Raw genomic sequence first — 23,686 nt, 5'->3', positions numbered from 1 at the left:
TACCCTTCACAAAACCGTGCTGATTGTCCCTGATCAGATTTTTATTTTCTAGATGGTGATAAATCCTATCTCTTATAACCTTTTCCAACACTTTACCAACAATTGAAGTGAGACTCACTGGTCTGTAATTCCCAGAGTAGTCTCTACTGCCCTTTTTGAACAAGGGAACCACATTTGCTATCCTCCAGTCCTCAGGCACTATCCCTGTAGACAATGATGAATCGAAGATCAATGCCAAAGGCTCGGCAATCTCTTCCATTGCTTCCCAGAGGATCCTAGGATAGATCCCATTCGGCCCAGGGGGCTTGTGTATTTTCACACTCTGCAGTATTTCTAATACCTCTTCCTTGTGAACCTCAATCTCTTGGAGTCTAGATGCAAGTAGCTCTGTATCTTCGTCACCAACATTTTCATTTTCTATAGTGAACACTGTCAAAAAATATTTATTTAGTGCTTCCCCAATCTCCTCTGAGCCCACACACAACTTGCCACTATTATACTTGATTGGCCCTAATTTAACTCTTGTCATTCTTTTATTCCTGACATACCTATGGAAAGCCTTAGGGTTAACCCTGGTCCTATCCACCAACAACTTCTCATGTCTCCTACTGGCTCTTCTGAGCTCTCCTTTTAGGGCTTTCCTGACTTCCATGTAACCCTCAAGCGCCCTCACTGAGCTTTCACATTTTGTCCAAACATAAGCCGCCTTTTTCTTCTTGACCCGGGGTTCCACTTCCTTAGGAAACCACGGCTCCCGCGTTTTCTATCTTCCTCCTGTCTGACAGGTACATACTTATCTAGGACACACAGGGGCTTTTCCTTGATGTGCAGGTTAGGGTGGATAGGCCATCGGAAATTGTCCCATAGTGCCCAGTGATGTGCAGGTTAGGGTGGATTGGCCATGGGAAATTGTCCCATAGTGTCCAGTGATGTGCAGGTTAGGGTGGATTGGCCATGGGAAATTGTCCCATAGTGTCCAGGGATGTGCAGATTAGGGTGGGTTGTCCACGGAAAATTGTCCCATTGTGCCCAGGGATGTGCAGGGTAGGGTGGATTGGCCATGGAAAATTGTCCCATAGTGCCCAGGGATGTGGAGGTTTGGTGGATTGGCCATGGGAAATTGTCCCTTAGTGTCCCGGGATGTGCAGGTTACAGTGGGTTGACCATGGGAAATTGTCCCATAGTGCCCAGTGAAGTGCAGGTTAGGGTGGATTGGTCATTTCAAATTGTCCCATAGTGTCCAGTGATGTGCAGGTTAGGGTGGATTGGTCATTTCAAATTGTCCCATAGTGCCCATTGATGTGCAGGTTAGGGTGGATTGGCTATGTTACATTGTCCCATAGTGCCCATGGACGTGCAGGTTAGGGTGGATAGGCCATGTGAAATTGACCCATAGTGCCCAGGGACGTGCAGGTTAGGGTGGATTGGACATGGAAAATTTTCCCATAGTGTCCCGGGATGTGCAGGTTAGTGTGAATTGGCCATGGGAAATTGTCCCATAGTGCCCAGGGACCTGCAGGTTAGGGTGGATAGGCCATGGGAAATTGTCCCATAGTGCCCAGGGATGTGCAGGTTAGGGTGGATTGGCCATGGGAAATTGTCCCATCGTGTCCAGGGATGTGCAGGTTAGGGTGGATTGGCCATGGGAAATTGTCCCATAGTGCCCAGGGATATGCAGGTGAGGTGAATTGGCCATGGGAAATTGTCCCATAGTGTCCAGGGATGTGCAGGTCAGGTGAATTGGCCATGGGAAATTGTCCCATAGTGCCCAGGGATGTGTAGGTTCGGGTGGATTGGCCATGGGAAATTGTCCCATAGTGCCCAGGTATGTGCATGTCAGGTGAATTGACCATGGGAAATTGTCCCATAATCTCCCAGGGATGTGCAGGTTAGGTGAATTGGCCATGCTAATTTACTCACAGTGTTAGGTTACACAAGTAAGAGGAAAATGGGTCTGGGTGGGTTACTCTTCAGAGGGTAGGTGTGGACTTGTTGGCCCAAAGGGCCTGTTTCCATACTGTAGGGAAACTAATCAATCTAACCTTCAATCCATTGACCCCTCCCACCCCAGATATGATCTCCCGTCGGGCAAAGATACAAAAGCTTAAACAAAGGGTGAATCGAAAGAGTTTCTTTCAGTACATTGAAAGAAAAAGAATAACTGGAGAGAGAATAGGCCTCTCAAAGTACCAAAGTGGACTCATATGTGTCGAAGAACAGAAGATGTGCGAGGTCCTCAATCAATCTTTCTCCAGTGTGTTTACTGTAGTCAAAGGCATGAAGAGTTGTAAACTTGGGGAAGGTAGTGGTGATATCTTGGGGACAGTCCGTATCACAGTAGAGAGTGTGTTGGATGTATTAGAGTGTATGAAGGTGGATAAATCACCTGGTGCTGACCAGCTACATCCATGAACATTGCAAGAGGCTGGAGAAGAAATTGTCAGGTTCCCTGGCCGATATTTCTGCATCATCGTTAGCTACGGGTGAGGTCATGGAAGGCTGGAAGGTAGCGAATGTTGTTCCATTATTCAAGAAGAGCTGCAAAGAAAAACCTGGGAACAATGGAGCAGTTAACCTAACATCTGTGTTGGGTAAGAAACTTGAGGAGATTCTGAGGGATCAGATATGCCTGCATTTGGAAAGATAGGGTTGGGTGAGGAGTAGTCAACATGGTGTTGGGAGTGGGAGGTCATGCCTAACAAATGTGTTGGAGTTCTTTGAGGAAGTGACCAGGAAGGTTGATGAGGGCAGGGCGGTAGATATAGTGTTTCTGGATTTCAGTAAGGCTTTTAATAAGGGTTCACATGGAAGGCTGATCTGGAAGGTTAGATCGCATGGATTACAGGGAGAGCTGGCAACTTGGATCCATAATTGGCTTGGTTGTAGGAAACAGAGGGGACTAGTGGAAGTTTCCTCGTCAGACAGGAGTCCTGTGATTAGGGGAGTTTCATGGTGAAAGGTTGAGCCTTAAGCAGTGCAGTGGAACAGAGGGATCTTGGAGTTCAGGTGCATTGTTCTCTGAAAGTGGAGTCATAGGTAGACAGGGCAGTGAACAAGGCTGTTGGCACACTGGCCCTCATCAGTCAGTGCACTGAGTATTGAACTTGGCAAGTTATGTTGCAGTTGTACAGGACGTTGGTGAGACCACACTTGGAGTATTGTGTTCAGTTTCGGTCACCTTGCTAAAGGAAGGACGTGATTAAACTAGAAAGAATGCAGGAGAAACTTACAAGGATGTTGCCTGGACTCAGTGGGCTGAGTCAGAGGGAGAGGTTGGACAAGCTGGGATTGTTTTCACTTGAGTGTGGGAGACTGACTGGGTGATGCTGAAGAAGGGTTTAAGATCATGATTGGCACTGAGAGGGTGAATGCGCTCAGTTCTTTTTCCCCTGGGTAGAGGAATCAAGGATGAGATGGTGTCAGTTTCTGATTGGGGAGGGGGGTGAAGGATAAAAGGGAACCTGAGGGGTAACCTTTTCACACAGAGGGTGGTACGCACATGGAATGAGCTGCCATTGGAAGTGGTTGTGCCTTGTATATTAACAACATTCAATGGTGAATGAGGTACATGGGAAATGATACATCAAACCAAATCACAAATGAAAGAAAACATCTTGCAGTCGTACAAAAGAGCCACTGATATCTGCTCTATGTTTCCTGATAACCAGCCAATCACTAACACAAACCAATATGTTACCCACTGCAGCGTCAGCTTTATTTTCCCTCAACCATCTTTGCTGTAACTGTCGATTGAACTCTTTCTGGAATCTAAGTACAGGATCAGAGTCAGAGATTTGCTGAAGACAGCTTTACCAAGCAGTGACCGGTCAGAATAGAGCAGTGTAACCTTATGGAACCTGAGTATTCTGCTCGGTACAGCCCATCCCATCCTGTCGGTTAGTGACAGGTCATTGGGATAAGGATTGTCTCTGTGTTCAACAGCAGACAGTGAAACTGAACAGAGCAATAAATTGCTGCTTCCAAAGGTTTCACATCGAGGCACATTGTAGGGAAAGATTTCCCTTATGGATCACTGACTGTAATTCCCCTTACACCGTGTCATTTTGTGTTTCAGAGATGCAGTGTCCACCACACAGTCACTACGAGACCTGCACTAGCGCCTGCCCAGCCACTTGCACTGATCCTAACGCGCTGTTGTTTTGCAACGAGCCGTGCGTGGAGGGCTGCAAGTGTGACACGGGTTACTTGCTGAGCGGAGGTGTGTGTGTGACCTCCGCTGAGTGTGGCTGCTCCTTCCAAGGTCGTTACTACAGCAAAGGTGAGAGTGTCATCCTGACTGAGAGCTGCAGTCAGAAATGTAGCTGCCTCAACGCCAGTGTTGGCATGAGCTGTTCCGCTTTCAGCTGTGGGTACCATGAAGATTGCCGCCTGGTGAACGGGGTACGGGGCTGCTACCCCAGAGCACGTGGCACCTGCCTCGCCTCCGGTGACCCCCATTACACCAGCTTTGACGGCAAGAGGTTTGATTTCCAAGGCTCTTGTAAATACACCTTCAGTAAGTCGTGTGGAGAGGCTGCGAACCTGACCGCATTCAGTGTTGCTGTGGAGAACGATCATCGCGGGTCCCAGGCTGTGTCCTGGACACGTCTGGTTGAAGTTCAGGTGTATGGCCATCGGATCCAGGTGTCGAGGAGTCAAACGGGCAGAGTGCAGGTAAACACAAGGACATAGACATAGAAAATGGAACATAGAACATAGAACAGTACAGCACAGAACAAGCACTTCAGCCCATGATGTTGTCCGAGCATTGATCCTCATGTAAGGCAAACCCTCAAATTTCTGTGACCATACGCATGTCCAGCTGTCTCTTAACTCTCCCCAATGACCGCGCTTCCACAACCGCTGCTGGCAACTCATTCCATGCTCTCATAACTTTCTGCGTAAAGAACCCGCCTCTGACATCCCCTTTACACTTCCCTCCAACCAGCTTAAAACTATGACCCCCCCATGTTAACAATTTCTGCCCTGGGAAAAAGTCTCTGCCTATCAACTCTATCTATGCCTCTCATTATCTTGTACACCTCAATTAGGTCCCCTCTCTTTCTTCTTTTTACTAATGAAAAAGCTCAGTCAACCTCTCTTCGTAAGACAAGCCCTCCATTCCAGACAGCATTCTGGTAAACCTCCTCTGAACCTTCTCCAAAGCATCCACATCTTTCCTATAATAGGGCGACAGAACTGGATACAGTATTCCAAGTGCGGTCTAACCAAAGTTTTATAGAGCTGCAACAAGATCTCACGGCGCTTAAACACAATCCCCCCGTTAATAAAAGCCAAAACACCATATGCTTTCTGAACAAACCTGTCCACTTGGGTGGCCACTTTAAGGGATCTATGTACCTGCACACCAAGATCCCTCTGTTCCTCCACACTGCCAAGAAACCTATCCTTAATCCTGTACTCAGCTTTCAAGTTCGACTGTCCAAAATGCATTTATCCAGGTTGAACTCCATCTGCCACCTCTCAGCCCATCTCTGCATCCTGTCAATGTCACACTGCAGCCTACAACAGTCCTCTATACTGTCAACGACACCTCCAACGTTTGTGTCGTCTTCAAACCTACTGACCCATCCTTCAATCCCCTGATCCAAGTCATTAATAAAAATTACAAAGTGTCAAGGCCCAAGAACAGAGCCCTGTGGAACACCACTCACCACTGACTTCCAGGCAGAAAACCTTCCTTCCACTCCCACTCGCTGTCTTCTGTCAACCAGTCAATTCTGTATCCAGACAGCTAAATTTCCCTGTATCCCACTCCTCCTGACCTTCTGAACGAGTTCACCATGGGGAACCTTATCAAATGCCTTGCTGAAGTCCATATACACTGCATCCACAGCTCGACCATGATCAACTTGACTAGTAACATTTTTGAAGAACTCAATAAGGTTTGTGAGGCATGACCTGCCCCTCACAAAGCCGTGCTGACTGTCTTTAATCAAGCCGTGCTCTTCCAGATGGTCATAAGTCCTATCCCTCAGAATCCTTTCTAACACCTTGCAGACGACAGACGTGAGACTGACTGATCTATAATTGCCAGGGATTTCCATATTTCCTTTCTTGAAGAGAGGAATTACATTTGCCTCCCTCCAGTCCTCAGGTACGAATCCAATGGACAGCGAGGCTGCAAAGATCTTTGCAAGTGGCAAAGCAATCACATTTCTCACTTCCCAAAGCAGCTGAGGACAAATCTGGTACGGGCCTGGCGACGTGTCAATCTTAATGTTTGTCCACATTTTCAGCACATTAGCTTCCTCTATCTCTATCCATTCCAGCATGCACACCTGCTCCTCAATGATTTCATTCACTACAAGGTCCTTCTCTTTAGTAAAGACAGAAGCAAAATACTCATTTAGGGTTTCCCCTACCTCCTCAGACTCCATACACAAGTTCCCTATGCTATCCCTGATAGGCCCTACTATTTCTTTGACCATTCTCTTATTCCTCACATACGTGCAAAATGCCTTTGGATTCTCCCTAATCCTTCCTGCCAAGCCTTTCTCGTGCCCCCTCCTGGCTCTCCTGAGACCATTTTTGAGCTCCTTCCTCACCTGCCTGTAATCCTCTCGAGCTGAGCTTGACCCTAGCTTCCTCCACCTGACGTAAACTACCTTTTTCCTTTTGACGAGAAGCTCCACCGCTCTCGTCATCCAAGGTTCCTTTATCTTACCCCTTCTTGCCTGTCTCAGATGGACATATTTATTCATCACTCACAACAATTGCTCCTTAAACAGTCTCCACATGTCTATAGTGCCCTTTCCATGGAACAATTGCTCCCAGTCTATGCTTCCCAACTCACGTCTGATAATATCATAGTTTCCTTTTCCCCAATTAAATATCCTTCCATTGTGCATGCTTCTCTCCTTCTCCATAGCTATGTAGAATGTGAGGCAGTTGTGTTCACTATCACCAAAATGCTCTCCCACCAGAAGATCTGACACCTGCCCCGGCTCATTGCGGCGCACCAAATCCAAAATGGCCTCTCCCCTCGTCGGCCTGTCAACGTACTGAGTTAGGAAACCCTCCTGAACACACCTGACAAAAACAGTTCCTTCCAAACCATCTGCTCGAAGGAGGTTCCAATCAATATTGGGAAAGTTAAAGTCACCCATTACAACAACCCTACTACGTCCACTCCTTTCCAAAATCTGCCGACCTATGCTTTCTTCAATCTTCCTGTTGCTATTGGGGGGCCTGTAGTAAACCCCTAAAGAGGTGACTGCTCCCTTATTGTTCCTAATTTCCACCCATACTGACTCGGTAGGCAGACCCTCCTCGACAATGGTAACTTCTGTAGCTGTGATACCCTCTCTGATTAGCAGGGCTACACCCCCTCCTCTTACCCCCCACTCCCTATTCTTTTTAAATGCTCTAAACCCTGGAACATCCAGCAACCATTCCTGCCCCTGAGAAACCAAAGTCTCTATTATGGCCACAACATCATAGCACCAGGTACTGATCCATGCTCTAAGCTCATCACTTTTATTCCTGATATTCCTTACATTAAAGCAAACGCACTTTAACCGATCCCTTGATTCTTTCCCAGGAAATTCCTTCCCACTGGCTGCGCTACCTCTTACTATTGCCTCATCTCCGTCAACTCTCACCCCCGGTATATAGCTCAGGTTCCCAACCCCCTGCCATACTAGTTTAAACCCTCCTGAACCACTGGAGCAAACCTTCCACCCAGGACATTGAGAGGGATTGACACTGACAGCACAGAGAGGATGTTCGGCCCAACGTGGGTATCAGAGGGATTGTGCTGGATCCTGAACTCCAGGGATGCACATTCCCAATTTCAGTCTCCCAGAGATGTGCTCTCCAGACACCCCCTTCCCTAACACACACCCCCTCCCCCATACTGATCATGGGGTTTGTAACCCTGCCTCCTGTATTGTCTCAATGACCCTCTGGCTCATTCATTATTCTGCTAAAGGGACTGTTAGAATCCCCACAGACAGTAAGAGGATGTTCAGCCAATTGAGTGCACACTGACCCTGGGAAAGGCATTCCACCCTGATCCGTTGTCCCACCACACAATCCCAATAACCCTGCATCTCTCATAGCTAACACACCTGGCCTCAAATCACTGGACACTATGGGAAAATTTCCCATGGCCAATCCCCCCTAACCTGTATGTTCCTGGACACTACGGGACAATTTCCCACGGACACTTCACCCTAACCAAGCCACGTAATGTCAGTGGCTACAAGAGCAGGTCAGAGGATGGGAATCCTGCAGTGAGTAACTCCCCTCCTGACTCCCCCCCAAAACCTACCCCACTGTCGACAAGGCACAAGGCAGGAGGGTGAGGGAATACTCCACACTTGCCCTGAAGGGTGGCAGCTCAAACTACACTCGAGAAGGACAAAGCAGCCCCCGCTGGATTATCGCCACATCCACAAACATCCCCTCCATCCCCCACCGACGCTCAGGAACAGCAGTGTGTCCCATTTACAAGATGACCTGCAGAAACTCACCAAAGACCCTCAGACAGCATTTTCCAAGCCCAAGGCCACTTCCATCTCGAAGGACAAGGGGCAGCAGGTACATGGGAACACCACCCCCTGCAAGTTCCCCTCCGAGCCCCTCACTGTCCCGACTCGGAAATATATCAGCCATTCCTTCCAGGGTCAGAATCCTGGGATTCCCTCCCTCAGGGATATTGTGAGTCTATCCTACAGCGGGACAAGAAGGCAGCTCACCCCCACCTTCTCAAGGGGGACAACTAAGGACGGGGCAATAAATACTGGGCCCAGCCAGTGAGCCCCACATCCAGTGAATGAATGAACATAAAGCACACATTGAGACACATTCCTGACAGCGACAGTGAAGGTTTTGATGAAAGAGCGGTCCTGATTTTCCCTGATGTATCGGGAGGGGGTCAATGCGGTTTGGGGAAATGGGTCCCTGGTGGAGGTGTTCCAGGAAGAGCAGAATTCCGGGAGAATCCGAGAGCCATTTCTCCTGTTCCTGAGGGAGGGATATTGGGGGGAGGGGACAGTGATTTGTTGCTGTGTTCCCCCCTATTTCTGTCCCAAGTCCAGCTTCTGTTTCTCTGTTGCCAGGTAAACGGAGAGAGTGTCAATTTGCCAGTGAGTTTAGAATCGGGGAAAGTCCGTCTTTTCCAGAGCGGATCAGCGGCGGTGCTGGAGACGGTGTTTGGGCTCCGAGTGTCCTACGACTGGAGCCATTACGCGGAGGTGATGGTCCCCAGTCTGTATTCGGGCTCACTGTGCGGACTGTGTGGAAACTTCAACGGAGAGCCGGCAGACGATTTTGTGTCTCCCAACGGCACGGCGCTGTCTACAGCAGCAGTGTTCGGGAACAGCTGGAAAATCTCCGATCCCGAGGCTGTGTGCTCGGACGATCCGGGCTCGGTGATTCTGTGCAGTGACTCTGTCCGCCGCCTGTTGAGCTCCGAAAGTTACTGTGGTGTTCTGAGTAAGGTCAGTGGGCCATTCCAGCAGTGCCATTCGGAACTGAGCCCGCTGACTTCCCAGGAAAACTGCATCTTTGATCTGTGCGCCGTGGGAGTGAGCAGGGAGCTGCTGTGTCAGGCGATTGGATCGTACGCAGCAGAGTGTCAGAGACGGGGAATGATGACCGGAGATTGGAGAAATGTCACTGGCTGCGGTAAGGACCAAAGTTGTCTTTGGGAGCCACTGGCCCCTGCGACAAATCACGGTCACTCCGAGCTCGTGGTCACTGCCTTTGGCCGTTTCCATGGGGACATGGGAGGAGGTGGCCACTCAGCCCGTCATCAAGGAGGCAGCTCACAGCTGATCTGATTGCTCCACGTTCCTGCTAGCCCACTCCCTGATAACCTTTCAGCACTGGGTTTAGCATGAATCTAACCCCCTCTGCCTTAAACATATTCAGGGACTCTGCTCCCTGAGACTGTGTGCACAGCCCAGTCCGTTACAGAAATCGGGGCAGCAATGTGTCTCAGTGGTTAGTACTGCTACCCCCACAGCGCCAGGCACCCCGGTTCGATCCCACCCCCGGGGGACTGTCTGCGAGCAGTTTGCACAATCTCCCCGCGTTTACGTGGGATTCCTCCGGGTGCTCCGGTTTCTTCCCACAGTCCAAAGATGTGCAGGTTAGGGTGGATTGGCCATGGTAAATTGTCCCATAATGCACAGGAATGCACAGGTTAGGGTGGACTGGCCATGGGAAATTGTCCCAAAATGTCCCAGGGATGTGCAGGTTAGGGTGAATTGACCATGGGAAATTGTCTCATAATGTCCCAGGGATTGACCATGGGAAATTGTGTCATAATGTCCCAGGGATTGACCATGGGAAATTGTCCCACAGTGACCAGGGGTGTACAGTTTAGCGTGGATTGGCCATGGGGAAATTGTCCCATAGTGCACAGGGATGTGCAGGTTAGGGTGGATTGGCCGTGGGAAATTATCGCATAGTGCACAGGGATGTGCAGGTTAGGGTGGATTGGCCATAGGAAATTGTCCCAGAGTGACCAGGGATGTGCAGGTTAGGGAGGATTGGCAATGGGAAATTGTCGCATAGTGCCCAGGGATGTGCAGGTTAGGGTGGATTGGCCATAGGAAATTGTCAGATAGTGCCCAGAGATGTGCAGGTTAGGGTGGATTGGCGGTGGGAAGTTGTCTGATACTGCCCAGTGGTGTGGAGGTTAGGGTGGATTGGCCGTGGGAAATTGTCCCAGAGTGCCCAGGGATGTGCAGGTTAGGGAGGATTGGCCATGGGAAATTGTCGCATAGTGCCCAGGGATGTGCAGGTTAGGGTGGATTGGCCATGGGAAATTGTCCCATAGTGCCCAGGGATGTGCAGGTCAGGGTGGATTGGCCATAGGAAATTGTCAGATAGTGCCCAGAGATGTGCAGGTTAGAGTGGATTGGCCATGGGAAATTGTCCCATAGTGCCCAGGGGTGTGGAGGTTAGGGTGGATTGGCGGTGGGAAGTTGTCTCATACTGCCCAGGGGTGTGGAGGTTAGGGTGCATTGGCCGTGGGAAATTGTCCCATAGTGCACAGGGATGTGCAGGTCAGGTGCATTGGCTGTGGGAAATTGTCCCATAGTGCCCAGGCATGTGCAGGTTAGGGTGGATTGTCCGAGGGAAATTGTGCCATCGTGCCCAGGGATGTGTAGGTTAGGGTGGATTGGCCATAGGTTTTTGTCCCATAGTGCACAGGGATGTGCAGGTCAGGTAAATTGGCCGTGGGAAATTGTCCCATAGTGCCCAGTGATGTGTAGGTTAGGGTGGATTGGCCATGGGAAATTGTCCCATAGTGCACAGGGATGTGCAGGTCAGGTGAATTGGCCGTGGTAAATTGTCCCATAGTGCCCAGGTGGATTGGCCGTGGGAAATTGTCCCATAGTGCCCAGGGATGTGCAGGTTAGGGTGGGTCGGCCATGGGAAATTGTCCCATAGTGCCCAGTGAAGTGCAGGTTAGGGTGGGTTGGCCATGGGAAATTGTCCCATAGTGCTCTGGGATGTGCAGGTTAGGGTGGATTGACCGTGGGAAATTGTCCCATAGTGTCCAGGGATGTGCAGGTGAGGGAGGATTGGCCATGGGAAATTGTGTCATAATGCCCCAGGAATGTGTAGGTTAGTGTGGATTCGCCATGGGAAATTGTCCCATAGTGCTGAGGGATGTGCAGGTTAGGGTGGATTCGCCATTGGAAATTGTCCCATAGTGCACAGGGGTGTGCAGGTCAGGTAAATTGGCCGTGGGAAATTGTCCCATAGTGCCCAGGGATGTGCTGTTAGGGTGGATTGGCCATGGGAAATTGTCCCATAGTGAACAGGGAAGTGCAGGTTATGGTGGATTGGCCATGGGAAATTGTCCCATAGTGCCCAGGGATGTGCTGGTTAGGGTGGGTTGGCCATGGGAAATTGTCCCCTAGTGCCCAGGGACGTGCAGGTTTGGGTGGATTGGCCATGGGAAATTGTTCCATAGTGCCCAGGGACGTGCTGGTTAGGGTGGATTGGCCATGGGAAATTGTCCCATAGTGCCCAGGGACGTGCAGGTTTGGGTGGATTGGCCATGGGAAATTGTCCATAGTGCCCAGGGATGTACAGGTTAGGGTGGATTGGCCATGGGAAATTGTCCCAAAATGTCCCAGGGATATGCAGGTTAGGGTGGATTGGCCATGGGAAATTGTCCCATAATGCCCCAGGAATGTGTAGGTTAGTGTGGATTCGCCATGGGAAATTGTCCCATAGTGCCGAGGGATGTGCAGGTTAGGGTGGATTCGCCATTGGAAATTGTCCCATAGTGCACAGGGGTGTGCAGGTCAGGTGAATTGGCCGTGAGAAATTGTCCCATAGTGCCCAGGGATGTGCTGTTAGGGTGGATTGGCCATGGGAAATTGTGCCATCGTGCCCAGGGATGTGTAGGTTAGGGTGGATTGGCCATGGGAAATTGTCCCATAGTGCATAGGGATGTGCAGGATTGGGTGGATTGGCCATGGGAAATTGTCACATAGTGCACAGGGGTGTGCAGGTCAGGTAAATTGGCCGTGGGAAATTGTCCCATAGTGCCCAGGGATGTGCTGTTAGGGTGGATTGGCCATGGGAAATTGTCCCACAGTGAACAGGGATGTGCAGGTTATGGTGGATTGGCCATGGGAAATTGTCCCATCGTGCCCAGGGATGTGCAGGTTAGGGTGGATTGGCCATGGGAAATTGTCCCATAGTGCCCAGGGATGTGCAGTCTAGAGGGGATTGGCCATGGGAAATTGTCCCATAGTGAACAGGGATGTACAGGTTATGGTGGATTGGCCATGGGAAATTGTCCCCTAGTGCCCAGTGAAGTGCAGGTTAGTGTGGGTTGGCCATGGGAAATTGTCCCATAGCGCCCAGGGATGTGTAGGTTAGGGTGGATTGGCGGTGGAAAGTTGTCTCATAGTGTCCAGTGGTGTGGAGGTTAGGGTGGATTGGCCATGGAAAATTGTCCCATAGTGTCCAGCGATGTGCAGGTTCGGGTGAATTGGCCATGGAAAATTGCCCGATAGTGTCCAGCGATGTGCAGGTCAGGTGAATTGGCCATGCTAATTTACCCACAGTGTTAGGTTACACAACTCAGAGGAAAATGGGATTCTTTTGACTTGAGTGTGGGAGACTGACTGGGTGATCTTGTAGAAGGGTATAAGATCATGATTGGCACTGAGAGGGTGAATGTGCTCAGTTTTTTTTCCAGGGTCGGGGAATCAAGGACGAGATGGTGTCAGTTTCTGATGGAGGGGAGGATAAAAGGGAACCTGAGGGGTAACTTTTTCACACAGAGGGTGGTACGCACATGGAATGAGCTGCCATTGGAAGTGGAAGTGGTTGGTACATTAACAACATTCAATGGTGAATGAGGTACATGGGAAATGATACATCAAATCAAATCACTAATGAAAGAAAACATCTTGCAATCGTCCAAAAGAGACACTGATATCTGCTCTGTGTTTTCTGTTAACCAGCCAATCACTAACACAAACCAATATATTACCCACTACAACGTCAGTTTTATTTTCCCTCAACCATCTTTGCTGTAACTGTCGATTGAACTCTTTCTGGAATCTAAGTACAGGATCAGAGTCAGAGATTTGCTGAAGACAGCTTTACCAAGCAGTGACCGGTCAGAATAGAGCAGTGTAACCTGATGGAACCTGAGTATTCTGCTCGGTACAGCCCATCCCACCCTGTCGGTTAGTGACAGGACATTGGGATAAGGATTGTCTCTGTGTTCAACAGCAGACAGTGAAACTGAACACAGCAATAAATTGCTGCTTCCAAAGGTTTCACATCGAGGCACATTGTGGGGAAAGATTTCCCTTTTGGATCACTGACTGTAATTCCCCTTACACCGTGTCATTTTGTGTTTCAGAGATGCAGTGTCCACCACACAGTCACTACGAGACCTGCACTAGCGCCTGCCCAGCCACTTGCACTGATCCTAACGCGCTGTTGTTTTGCAACGAGCCGTGCGTGGAGGGCTGCAAGTGTGACACGGGTTACTTGCTGAGCGGAGGTGTGTGTGTGACCTCCGCTGAGTGTGGCTGCTCCTTCCAAGGTCGTTACTACAGCAAAGGTGAGAGTGTCATCCTGACTGAGAGCTGCAGTCAGAAATGTAGCTGCCTCAACGCCAGTGTTGGCATGAGCTGTTCCGCTTTCAGCTGTGGGCACCATGAAGATTGCCGCCTGGTGAACGGGGTACGGGGCTGCTACCCCAGAGCACGTGGCACCTGCCTCGCCTCCGGTGACCCCCATTACACCAGCTTTGACGGCAAGAGGTTTGATTTCCAAGGCTCTTGTAAATACACCTTCAGTAAGTCGTGTGGAGAGGCTGCGAACCTGACCGCATTCAGTGTTGCTGTGGAGAACGATCATCGCGGGTCCCAGGCTGTGTCCTGGACACGTCTGGTTGAAGTTCAGGTGTATGGCCATCGGATCCAGGTGTCGAGGAGTCAAACGGGCAGAGTGCAGGTAAACACAAGGACAATGAGAGGGACTGACACTGACAGCACAGAGAGAGGATGTTCGGCCCATCGTGGGTATCAGAGGGGTTGTGCTGGGTCCTGAATGTCAGGGAAGCACATTCCCAATTTCAGTCTCCCCGAGGTGTGCTCTCCAGACACCCCCTTCCCTAACACACACCCCCTCCCCCATACTGACCATGGGGTTTGTAACCCTGCCTCCTGTATTGTCTCAATGACCCTTTGGCTCATTCATTATTCTGCTCAAGGGGCTGTTAGAATCCCCACAGACAGAAAGAGGCTGTTCAGCCCATTGAATGCACACTGACCCTGGGAAAGGCATCCCACCCTGATCCGTTGTCCTACAACACAATCCCAATAATCCTGCATCTCTCATAGCTAACACACCAGGCCTAAAATCACTGGACACTATGGGACAATTTCCCATGGCCGATCCTCCATAATGTGCACATCCCTGGACACTACGGGACAATTTCCCATGGTCATTTCACCATAACCTGCATGTTCCTGGGCACTATGGGACACTTTCCACGGACACTTCACCCTAACCAAGTCACATAAACACAGTGGCTACAAGAGCAGGTCAGAGGATGGGAATCCTGCAGTGAGTAACTCCCCTACTGACTCCCCCCCAAAACCTATCCCACTGTCGACAAGGCACAAGGCAGGAGGGTGAGGGAATACTCCACACTTGCCCTGAATGGTGGCAGCTCAAACTACACCCGAGATGGACAAAGCAGCCCCCGCTGGATTATCGCCACATCCACAAACATCCCCTCCATCCCCCACCGACGCTCAGGAACAGCAGTGTGTCCCATTTACAAGATGCACTGCAGAAACTCACCAAAGACCCTCAGACAGCATTTTCCAAGCCCAAGGCCACTTCCATCTAGAAGGACAAGGGGCAGCAGGTACCTGGGAACACCACCCCCTGCAAGTTCCCCTCCAAGCCCCTCACCGTCCTGACTTGGAAATATATCAGCCATTCCTTCCAGGGTCAGAATCCTGGGATTCCCTCCCTCAGGGATATTGTGGGTCTACCCTACAGCACATGGACTGCAGCGGGTCAAGAAGGCAGCTCACCCCCACCTTCTCTAGGGGGGCAACTAAGGGCGGGGCAATAAATACTGGGCCCAGCCAGTGAGCCCCACATCCAGTGAATGAATGAACATAAATCACACATTGAGGCACATTCCTGACAGCGACAGTGAAGGTTTTGCTGAAAGAGCGGTCCTGATTTTCCCTGATGAATCGGGAGGGGGTCAATGCGGTTTGGGGAAATGGGTCCCTGGTGGAGGTGTTCCAGGAAGAGCAGAATTCCGGGAGAATCCGAGAGCCATTTCTCCTGTTCCTGAGGGAGGGATATTGGGGGGAGGGGACAGTGATTTGTTGCTGTGTTCCCCCCTATTTCTGTCCCAAGTCCAGCTTCTGTTTCTCTGTTGCCAGGTAAACGGAGAGAGTGTCAATTTGCCAGTGAGTTTAGAATCGGGGAAAGTCCGTCTTTTCCAGAGCGGATCAGCGGCGGTGCTGGAGACGGTGTTTGGGCTCCGAGTGTCCTACGACTTGAGCCATTACGCGGAGGTGATGGTCCCCAGTCTGTATTCGGGCTCACTGTGCGGACTGTGTGGAAACTTCAACGGAGAGCCGGCAGACGATTTTGTGTCTCCCAACGGCACGGCGCTGTCTACAGCAGCAGTGTTCGGGAACAGCTGGAAAATCTCCGATCCCGAGGCTGTGTGCTCGGACGATCCGGGCTCGGTGATTCTGTGCAGTGACTCTGTCCGCCGCCTGTTGAGCTCCGAAAGTTACTGTGGTGTTCTGAGTAAGGTCAGTGGGCCATTCCAGCAGTGCCATTCGGAACTGAGCCCGCTGACTTCCCAGGAAAACTGCATCTTTGATCTGTGCGCCGTGGGAGTGAGCAGGGAGCTGCTGTGTCAGGCGATTGGATCGTACGCAGCAGAGTGTCAGAGACGGGGAATGATGACCGGAGATTGGAGAAATGTCACTGGCTGCGGTAAGGACCAAAGTTGTCTTTGGGAGCCACTGGCCCCTGCGACAAATCACGGTCACTCCGAGCTCGTGGTCACTGCCTTTGGCCGTTTCCATGGGGACATGGGAGGAGGTGGCCACTCAGCCCGTCATCAAGGAGGCAGCTCACAGCTGATCTGATTGCTCCACGTTCCTGCTAGCCCACTCCCTGATAACCTTTCAGCACTGGGTTTAGCATGAATCTAACCCCCTCTGCCTTAAACATATTCAGGGACTCTGCTCCCTGAGACTGTGTGCACAGCCCAGTCCGTTACAGAAATCGGGGCAGCAATGTGTCTCAGTGGTTAGTACTGCTACCCCCACAGCGCCAGGCACCCCGGTTCGATCCCACCCCCGGGGGACTGTCTGCGAGCAGTTTGCACAATCTCCCCGCGTTTACGTGGGATTCCTCCGGGTGCTCCGGTTTCTTCCCACAGTCCAAAGATGTGCAGGTTAGGGTGGATTGGCCATGGTAAATTGTCCCATAGTGCACAGGAATGCACAGGTTAGGGTGGACTGGCCATGGGAAATTGTCCCAAAATGTCCCAGGGATGTGCAGGTTAGGGTGAATTGACCATGGGAAATTGTGTCATAATGTCCCAGGGATTGACCATGGGAAATTGTGTCATAATGTCCCAGGGATTGACCATGGGAAATTGTCCCACAGTGACCAGGGGTGTACAGTTTAGCGTGGATTGGCCATGGGGAAATTGTCCCATAGTGCACAGGGATGTGCAGGTTAGGGTGGATTGGCCGTGGGAAATTATCGCATAGTGCACAGGGATGTGCAGGTTAGGGTGGATTGGCCATAGGAAATTGTCCCAGAGTGACCAGGGATGTGCAGGTTAGGGAGGATTGGCAATGGGAAATTGTCGCATAGTGCCCAGGGATGTGCAGGTTAGGGTGGATTGGCCATAGGAAATTGTCAGATAGTGCCCAGAGATGTGCAGGTTAGGGTGGATTGGCGGTGGGAAGTTGTCTGATACTGCCCAGTGGTGTGGAGGTTAGGGTGGATTGGCCGTGGGAAATTGTCCCAGAGTGCCCAGGGATGTGCAGGTTAGGGAGGATTGGCCATGGGAAATTGTCGCATAGTGCCCAGGGATGTGCAGGTTAGGGTGGATTGGCCATGGGAAATTGTCCCATAGTGCCCAGGGATGTGCAGGTCAGGGTGGATTGGCCATAGGAAATTGTCAGATAGTGCCCAGAGATGTGCAGGTTAGAGTGGATTGGCCATGGGAAATTGTCCCATAGTGCCCAGGGGTGTGGAGGTTAGGGTGGATTGGCGGTGGGAAGTTGTCTCATACTGCCCAGGGGTGTGGAGGTTAGGGTGCATTGGCCGTGGGAAATTGTCCCATAGTGCACAGGGATGTGCAGGTCAGGTGCATTGGCTGTGGGAAATTGTCCCATAGTGCCCAGGCATGTGCAGGTTAGGGTGGATTGTCCGAGGGAAATTGTGCCATCGTGCCCAGGGATGTGTAGGTTAGGGTGGATTGGCCATAGGTTTTTGTCCCATAGTGCACAGGGATGTGCAGGTCAGGTAAATTGGCCGTGGGAAATTGTCCCATAGTGCCCAGTGATGTGTAGGTTAGGGTGGATTGGCCATGGGAAATTGTCCCATAGTGCACAGGGATGTGCAGGTCAGGTGAATTGGCCGTGGTAAATTGTCCCATAGTGCCCAGGTGGATTGGCCGTGGGAAATTGTCCCATAGTGCCCAGGGATGTGCAGGTTAGGGTGGGTCGGCCATGGGAAATTGTCCCATAGTGCCCAGTGAAGTGCAGGTTAGGGTGGGTTGGCCATGGGAAATTGTCCCATAGTGCTCTGGGATGTGCAGGTTAGGGTGGATTGACCGTGGGAAATTGTCCCATAGTGTCCAGGGATGTGCAGGTGAGGGAGGATTGGCCATGCTAATTTACCCACAGTGTTAGGTTACACAAGTCAGAGGAAAATGGGATTCTTTTCACTTGAGTGTGGGAGACTGACTGGGTGATCTTGTAGAAGTGTATAAGATCATGATTGGCACTGAGAGGGTGAATGTGCTCAGTTTTTTTTCCAGGGTCGGGGAATCAAGGACGAGAGTGTGTCAGTTTCTGATGGAGGGGAGGATAAAAGGGAACCTGAGGGGTAACTTTTTCACACAGAGGGTGGTACGCACATGGAAAGAGCTGCCATTGGAAGTGGTTGTGCCTTGTATTTTAACAACATTCAATGGTGAATGAGGTACATGGGAAATGATACATCAAATCAAATCACAAATGAAAGAAAACATCTTGCAGTCGTACAAAAGAGACACTGATATCTGCTCTGTGTTTTCTGTTAACCAGCCAATCACTAACACAAACCAGTATGTTACCCACTACAACGTCAGTTTTATTTTCCCTCAACCATCTTTGCTGTAACTGTCGATTGAACTCTTTCTGGAATCTAAGTACAGGATCAGAGTCAGAGATTTGCTGAAGACAGCTTTACCAAGCAGTGACCGGTCAGAATAGAGCAGTGTAACCTTATGGAACCTGGGTATTCTGCTCGGTACAGCCCATCCCACCCTGTCGGTTAGTGACAGGACATTGGGATAAGGATTGTCTCTGTGTTCAACAGCAGACAGTGAAACTGAACAGAGCAATGAATTGCTGCTTCCAAAGGTTTCACATCGAGGCACATTGTGGGGAAAGATTTCCCTTTTGGATCACTGACTGTAATTCCCCTTACACCGTGTCATTTTGTGTTTCAGAGATGCAGTGTCCACCACACAGTCACTACGAGACTTGCACTAGCGCCTGCCCAGCCACTTGCACTGATCCTAACGCGCTGTTGTTTTGCAACGAGCCGTGCGTGGAGGGCTGCAAGTGTGACACGGGTTACTTGCTGAGCGGAGGTGTGTGTGTGACCTCCGCTGAGTGTGGCTGCTCCTTCCAAGGTCGTTACTACAGCAAAGGTGAGAGTGTCATCCTGACTGAGAGCTGCAGTCAGAAATGTAGCTGCCTCAACGCCAGTGTTGGCATGAGCTGTTCCGCTTTCAGCTGTGGGCACCATGAAGATTGCCGCCTGGTGAACGGGGTACGGGGCTGCTACCCCAGAGCACGTGGCACCTGCCTCGCCTCCGGTGACCCCCATTACACCAGCTTTGACGGCAAGAGGTTTGATTTCCAAGGCTCTTGTAAATACACCTTCAGTAAGTCGTGTGGAGAGGCTGCGAACCTGACCGCATTCAGTGTTGCTGTGGAGAACGATCATCGCGGGTCCCAGGCTGTGTCCTGGACACGTCTGGTTGAAGTTCAGGTGTATGGCCATCGGATCCAGGTGTCGAGGAGTCAAACGGGCAGAGTGCAGGTAAACACAAGGACAATGAGAGGGACTGACACTGACAGCACAGAGAGAGGATGATCGGCCCATCGTGGGTATCAGAGGGATTGTGCTGGATCCTGAATGCCAGGGATGCACATTCCCAATTTCAGTCTCCCAGAGATGTGCTCTCCAGACACCCCCTTCCCTAACACACACCCCCTCCCCCATACTGACCATGGGGTTTGTAACCCTGCCTCCTGTATTGTCTCAATGACCCTTTGGCTCATTCATTATTCTGCTAAAGGGACTGTTAGAATCCCCACAGACAGAAAGAGGCCGTTCAGCCCATTGAGTACACACTGACCCTGGGAAGGGCATCCCACCCTGATCCATTGTTCCACAACACAATCCCAATAATCCTGCATCTCTCATGGTAAACACACCTGGCCTCAAATCACTGGACACTATGGGAAAATTTCCCATGGCGAATCCCCCCTAACCTGCATGTTCCTGGGCACTACGGGACAATTTCCCACGGACACTTCACCCTAACCAAGCCACGTAATGTCAGTGGCTACAAGGGCAGGTCAGAGGATGGGAATCCTGCAGTGAGTAACTCCCCTCCTGACTCCCCCCCAAAACCTATCCCACTGTCGACAAGGCACAAGGCAGGAGGGTGAGGGAATACTCCACACTTGCCCTGAATGGTGGCAGCTCAAACTACACTCGAGATGGACAAAGCAGCCCCCGCTGGATTATCGCCACATCCACAAACATCCCCTCCATCCCCCACCGACGCTCAGGAACAGCAGTGTGTCCCATTTACAAGATGCACTGCAGAAACTCACCAAAGACCCTCGGACAGCATTTTCCAAGCCCAAGGCCACTTCCATCTAGAAGGACAAGGGGCAGCAGGTACATGGGAACACCACCCCCTGCAAATTCCACTCCAAGCCCCTCACCGTCCTTACTTGGAAATATATCAGCCATTCCTTCCAGGGTCAGAATCCTGTCATTCCCTCCGTCAGGGATATTGTGAGTCTACCCTACAGCGGGTCAAGAAGGCAGCTCACCCCCACCTTCTCAAGGGGGACAACTAAGGACGGGGCAATAAATACTGGGCCCAGCCAGTGAGCCCCACATCCAGTGAATGAATGAACATAAAGCACACATTGAGACACATTCCTGACAGCGACAGTGAAGGTTTTGCTGAAAGAGCGGTCCTGATTTTCCCTGATGTATCGGGAGGGGGTCAATGCGGTTTGGGGAAATGGGTCCCTGGTGGAGGTGTTCCAGGAAGAGCAGAATTCCGGGAGAATCCGAGAGCCATTTCTCCTGTTCCTGAGGGAGGGATATTGGGGGGAGGGGACAGTGATTTGTTGCTGTGTTCCCCCCTATTTCTGTCCCAAGTCCAGCTTCTGTTTCTCTGTTGCCAGGTAAACGGAGAGAGTGTCAATTTGCCAGTGAGTTTAGAATCGGGGAAAGCCCGTCTTTTCCAGAGCGGATCAGCGGCGGTGCTGGAGACGGTGTTTGGGCTCCGAGTGTCCTACGACTGGAGCCATTACGCGGAGGTGATGGTCCCCAGTCTGTATTCGGGCTCACTGTGCGGACTGTGTGGAAACTTCAACGGAGAGCCGGCAGACGATTTTGTGTCTCCCAACGGCACGGCGCTGTCTACAGCAGCAGTGTTCGGGAACAGCTGGAAAATCTCCGATCCCGAGGCTGTGTGCTCGGACGATCCGGGCTCGGTGATTCTGTGCAGTGACTCTGTCCGCCGCCTGTTGAGCTCCGAAAGTTACTGTGGTGTTCTGAGTAAGGTCAGTGGGCCATTCCAGCAGTGCCATTCGGAACTGAGCCCGCTGACTTCCCAGGAAAACTGCATCTTTGATCTGTGCGCCGTGGGAGTGAGCAGGGAGCTGCTGTGTCAGGCGATTGGATCGTACGCAGCAGAGTGTCAGAGACGGGGAATGATGACCGGAGATTGGAGAAATGTCACTGGCTGCGGTAAGGACCAAAGTTGTCTTTGGGAGCCACTGGCCCCTGCGACAAATCACGGTCACTCCGAGCTCGTGGTCACTGCCTTTGGCCGTTTCCATGGGGACATGGGAGGAGGTGGCCACTCAGCCCGTCATCAAGGAGGCAGCTCACAGCTGATCTGATTGCTCCACCTTCCTGCTAGCCCACTCCCTGATAACCTTTCAGCACTGGGTTTAGCATGAATCTAACCCCCTCTGCCTTAAACATATTCAGGGACTCTGCTCCCTGAGAGTGTGTGCACAGCCCATTCCGTTACACAAATCGGGCCAGCAATGTGTCTCATTGGTTAGTACTGCTACCCCCACAGCGCCAGGCACCCCGGTTCGATCCCACCCCCGGGGGACTGTCTGCGAGGAGTTTTTACAATCTCCCCGCGTCTGCGTGGGTTTCCTCCCTGTGTTCCGGTTTCTTCCCACACTCCAAAGATGTGCAGGTTAGGGTGGACTGGCCATGGGAAATTGTCCCATAGTGCCCAGGGAAGTGCAGGTTAGGGTGGGTTGGCCATGGGAAATTGTCCCATAGTGCCCAGGGATGTGTAGGTCAGTGTGGATTGGCCATGGGAAATTGTCACATAATGCCCCAGGGACGTGTAGGTCAGTGTGGACTGGCCATGGGTAATTGTCCCATAGTGCACAGGGATGTGTAGGTCAGTGTGCACTGGCCATAGTGTCCAGGGATGTGTAGGTTAGTGTGGATTGGCCATGGGAAATTGTCACATAGTAAAAACAATGACTGCAGATGCTGAAAATCAAATGCTGGATTAGTGGTGCTGGAAGAGCACAGCAGTTCAGGCAGCATCCAACGAGCAGCGAAATCAACGTTTCGGGCAAAAGCCCTTCATCAGGAATAAAGGCAGTGAGCCTGAAGCGTGGAGAGATAAGCTAGAGGAGGGTGGGGGCGGGGAGAGAGTAGCATAGAGTACAATGGGTGAGTGGGGGAGGGGATGAAGGTGATAGGTCATAGAGAAGAGGGTGGAGTGGATAGGTGGAAAAGAAGATAGGCAGGTCGGACAAGTCAAGGAGACAGTAAGTGAGCTGGAAGTTTGAAACTAGGATGAGGTGGGGGAAGGGGAAATGAGGAAGCTGTTGAAGTCCACATTGATGCCCTGGGGTTGAAGTGTTCCGAGGCGGAAGATGAGGCGTTCTTCCTCCAGGCGTCTGGTGGTGAGGGAGCGGCGGTGAAGGAGGCCCAGGACCTCCATGTCCTCGGCAGAGTGGGAGGGGGAGTTGAAATGTTGGGCCACGGGGCGGTTTGGTTGATTGGTGCGGGTGTCTTGGAGATGTTCCCTAAAGCGCTCTGCTAGGAGGCGCCCAGTCTCCCCAATGTAGAGGAGACCACATCGGGAGCAACGGATACAGTAAATGATATTGGTGGATGTGCAGGTGAAACTTTGATGGATGTGGAAGGCTCCTTTAGGGCCTTGGATAGAGGTGAGGGAGGAGGTGTATAGTGCCCAGGGATGTGTAGGTTAGGACGGATGGACCCCCTCGAGTTTGCCATCCCAATTCTTCCATTTGCCTGTCCAATGACTTAAACTTGGCGAATCTACCACCGTTGCAGGCAAAGCATTCCATATCCTTACTACTCTCTGAGTAAAGAAGCTCTCTCCGACATCTGTCTTATACCTATCTCCCCTCACTTTAAAGTTGTGTCCCCTCGTGTTTGCCGTCCCCATACGTGGAAAAAAGGATCTCCCTGTCCACCCTATCTAACCCTCTGATTATCTTGTGTGTCTCTATTAAGTCACTTCTTAACCTTCTTCTCTCTAACGAGAACAGCCTCAAGGCCCTCAGCCTTTCCTCATAAGACATTCCTTCCACACCAGGCAACATCCTCGTAAATCTCCTCCGCA

At 51.2% G+C, this 23,686-nt stretch overlaps 1 protein-coding gene across 1 annotated transcript in view; it reads left to right on the top strand.

Annotated features, from left to right (window-relative positions):
- The window catches only part of LOC140458943 (IgGFc-binding protein-like), a 160,137-nt gene that overhangs the window by 52,345 nt on the left and 84,106 nt on the right, over positions 1 to 23,686 (top strand). Inside the window, exons 13-18 of the mRNA XM_072553677.1 lie at positions 4,076 to 4,674; positions 9,087 to 9,654; positions 13,877 to 14,475; positions 15,933 to 16,500; positions 19,244 to 19,842; positions 21,234 to 21,801. Of these exons, the coding sequence (XP_072409778.1) occupies positions 4,076 to 4,674; positions 9,087 to 9,654; positions 13,877 to 14,475; positions 15,933 to 16,500; positions 19,244 to 19,842; positions 21,234 to 21,801 (3,501 nt within the window). The remainder of the gene's footprint in view (positions 1 to 4,075; positions 4,675 to 9,086; positions 9,655 to 13,876; positions 14,476 to 15,932; positions 16,501 to 19,243; positions 19,843 to 21,233; positions 21,802 to 23,686) is intronic.

Source organism: Chiloscyllium punctatum, chromosome 34, assembly GCF_047496795.1.
Source record: "Chiloscyllium punctatum isolate Juve2018m chromosome 34, sChiPun1.3, whole genome shotgun sequence".
Lineage (NCBI taxonomy): Eukaryota > Metazoa > Chordata > Chondrichthyes > Orectolobiformes > Hemiscylliidae > Chiloscyllium > Chiloscyllium punctatum.
This window is presented reverse-complemented; position numbering and strand designations above follow the sequence as displayed.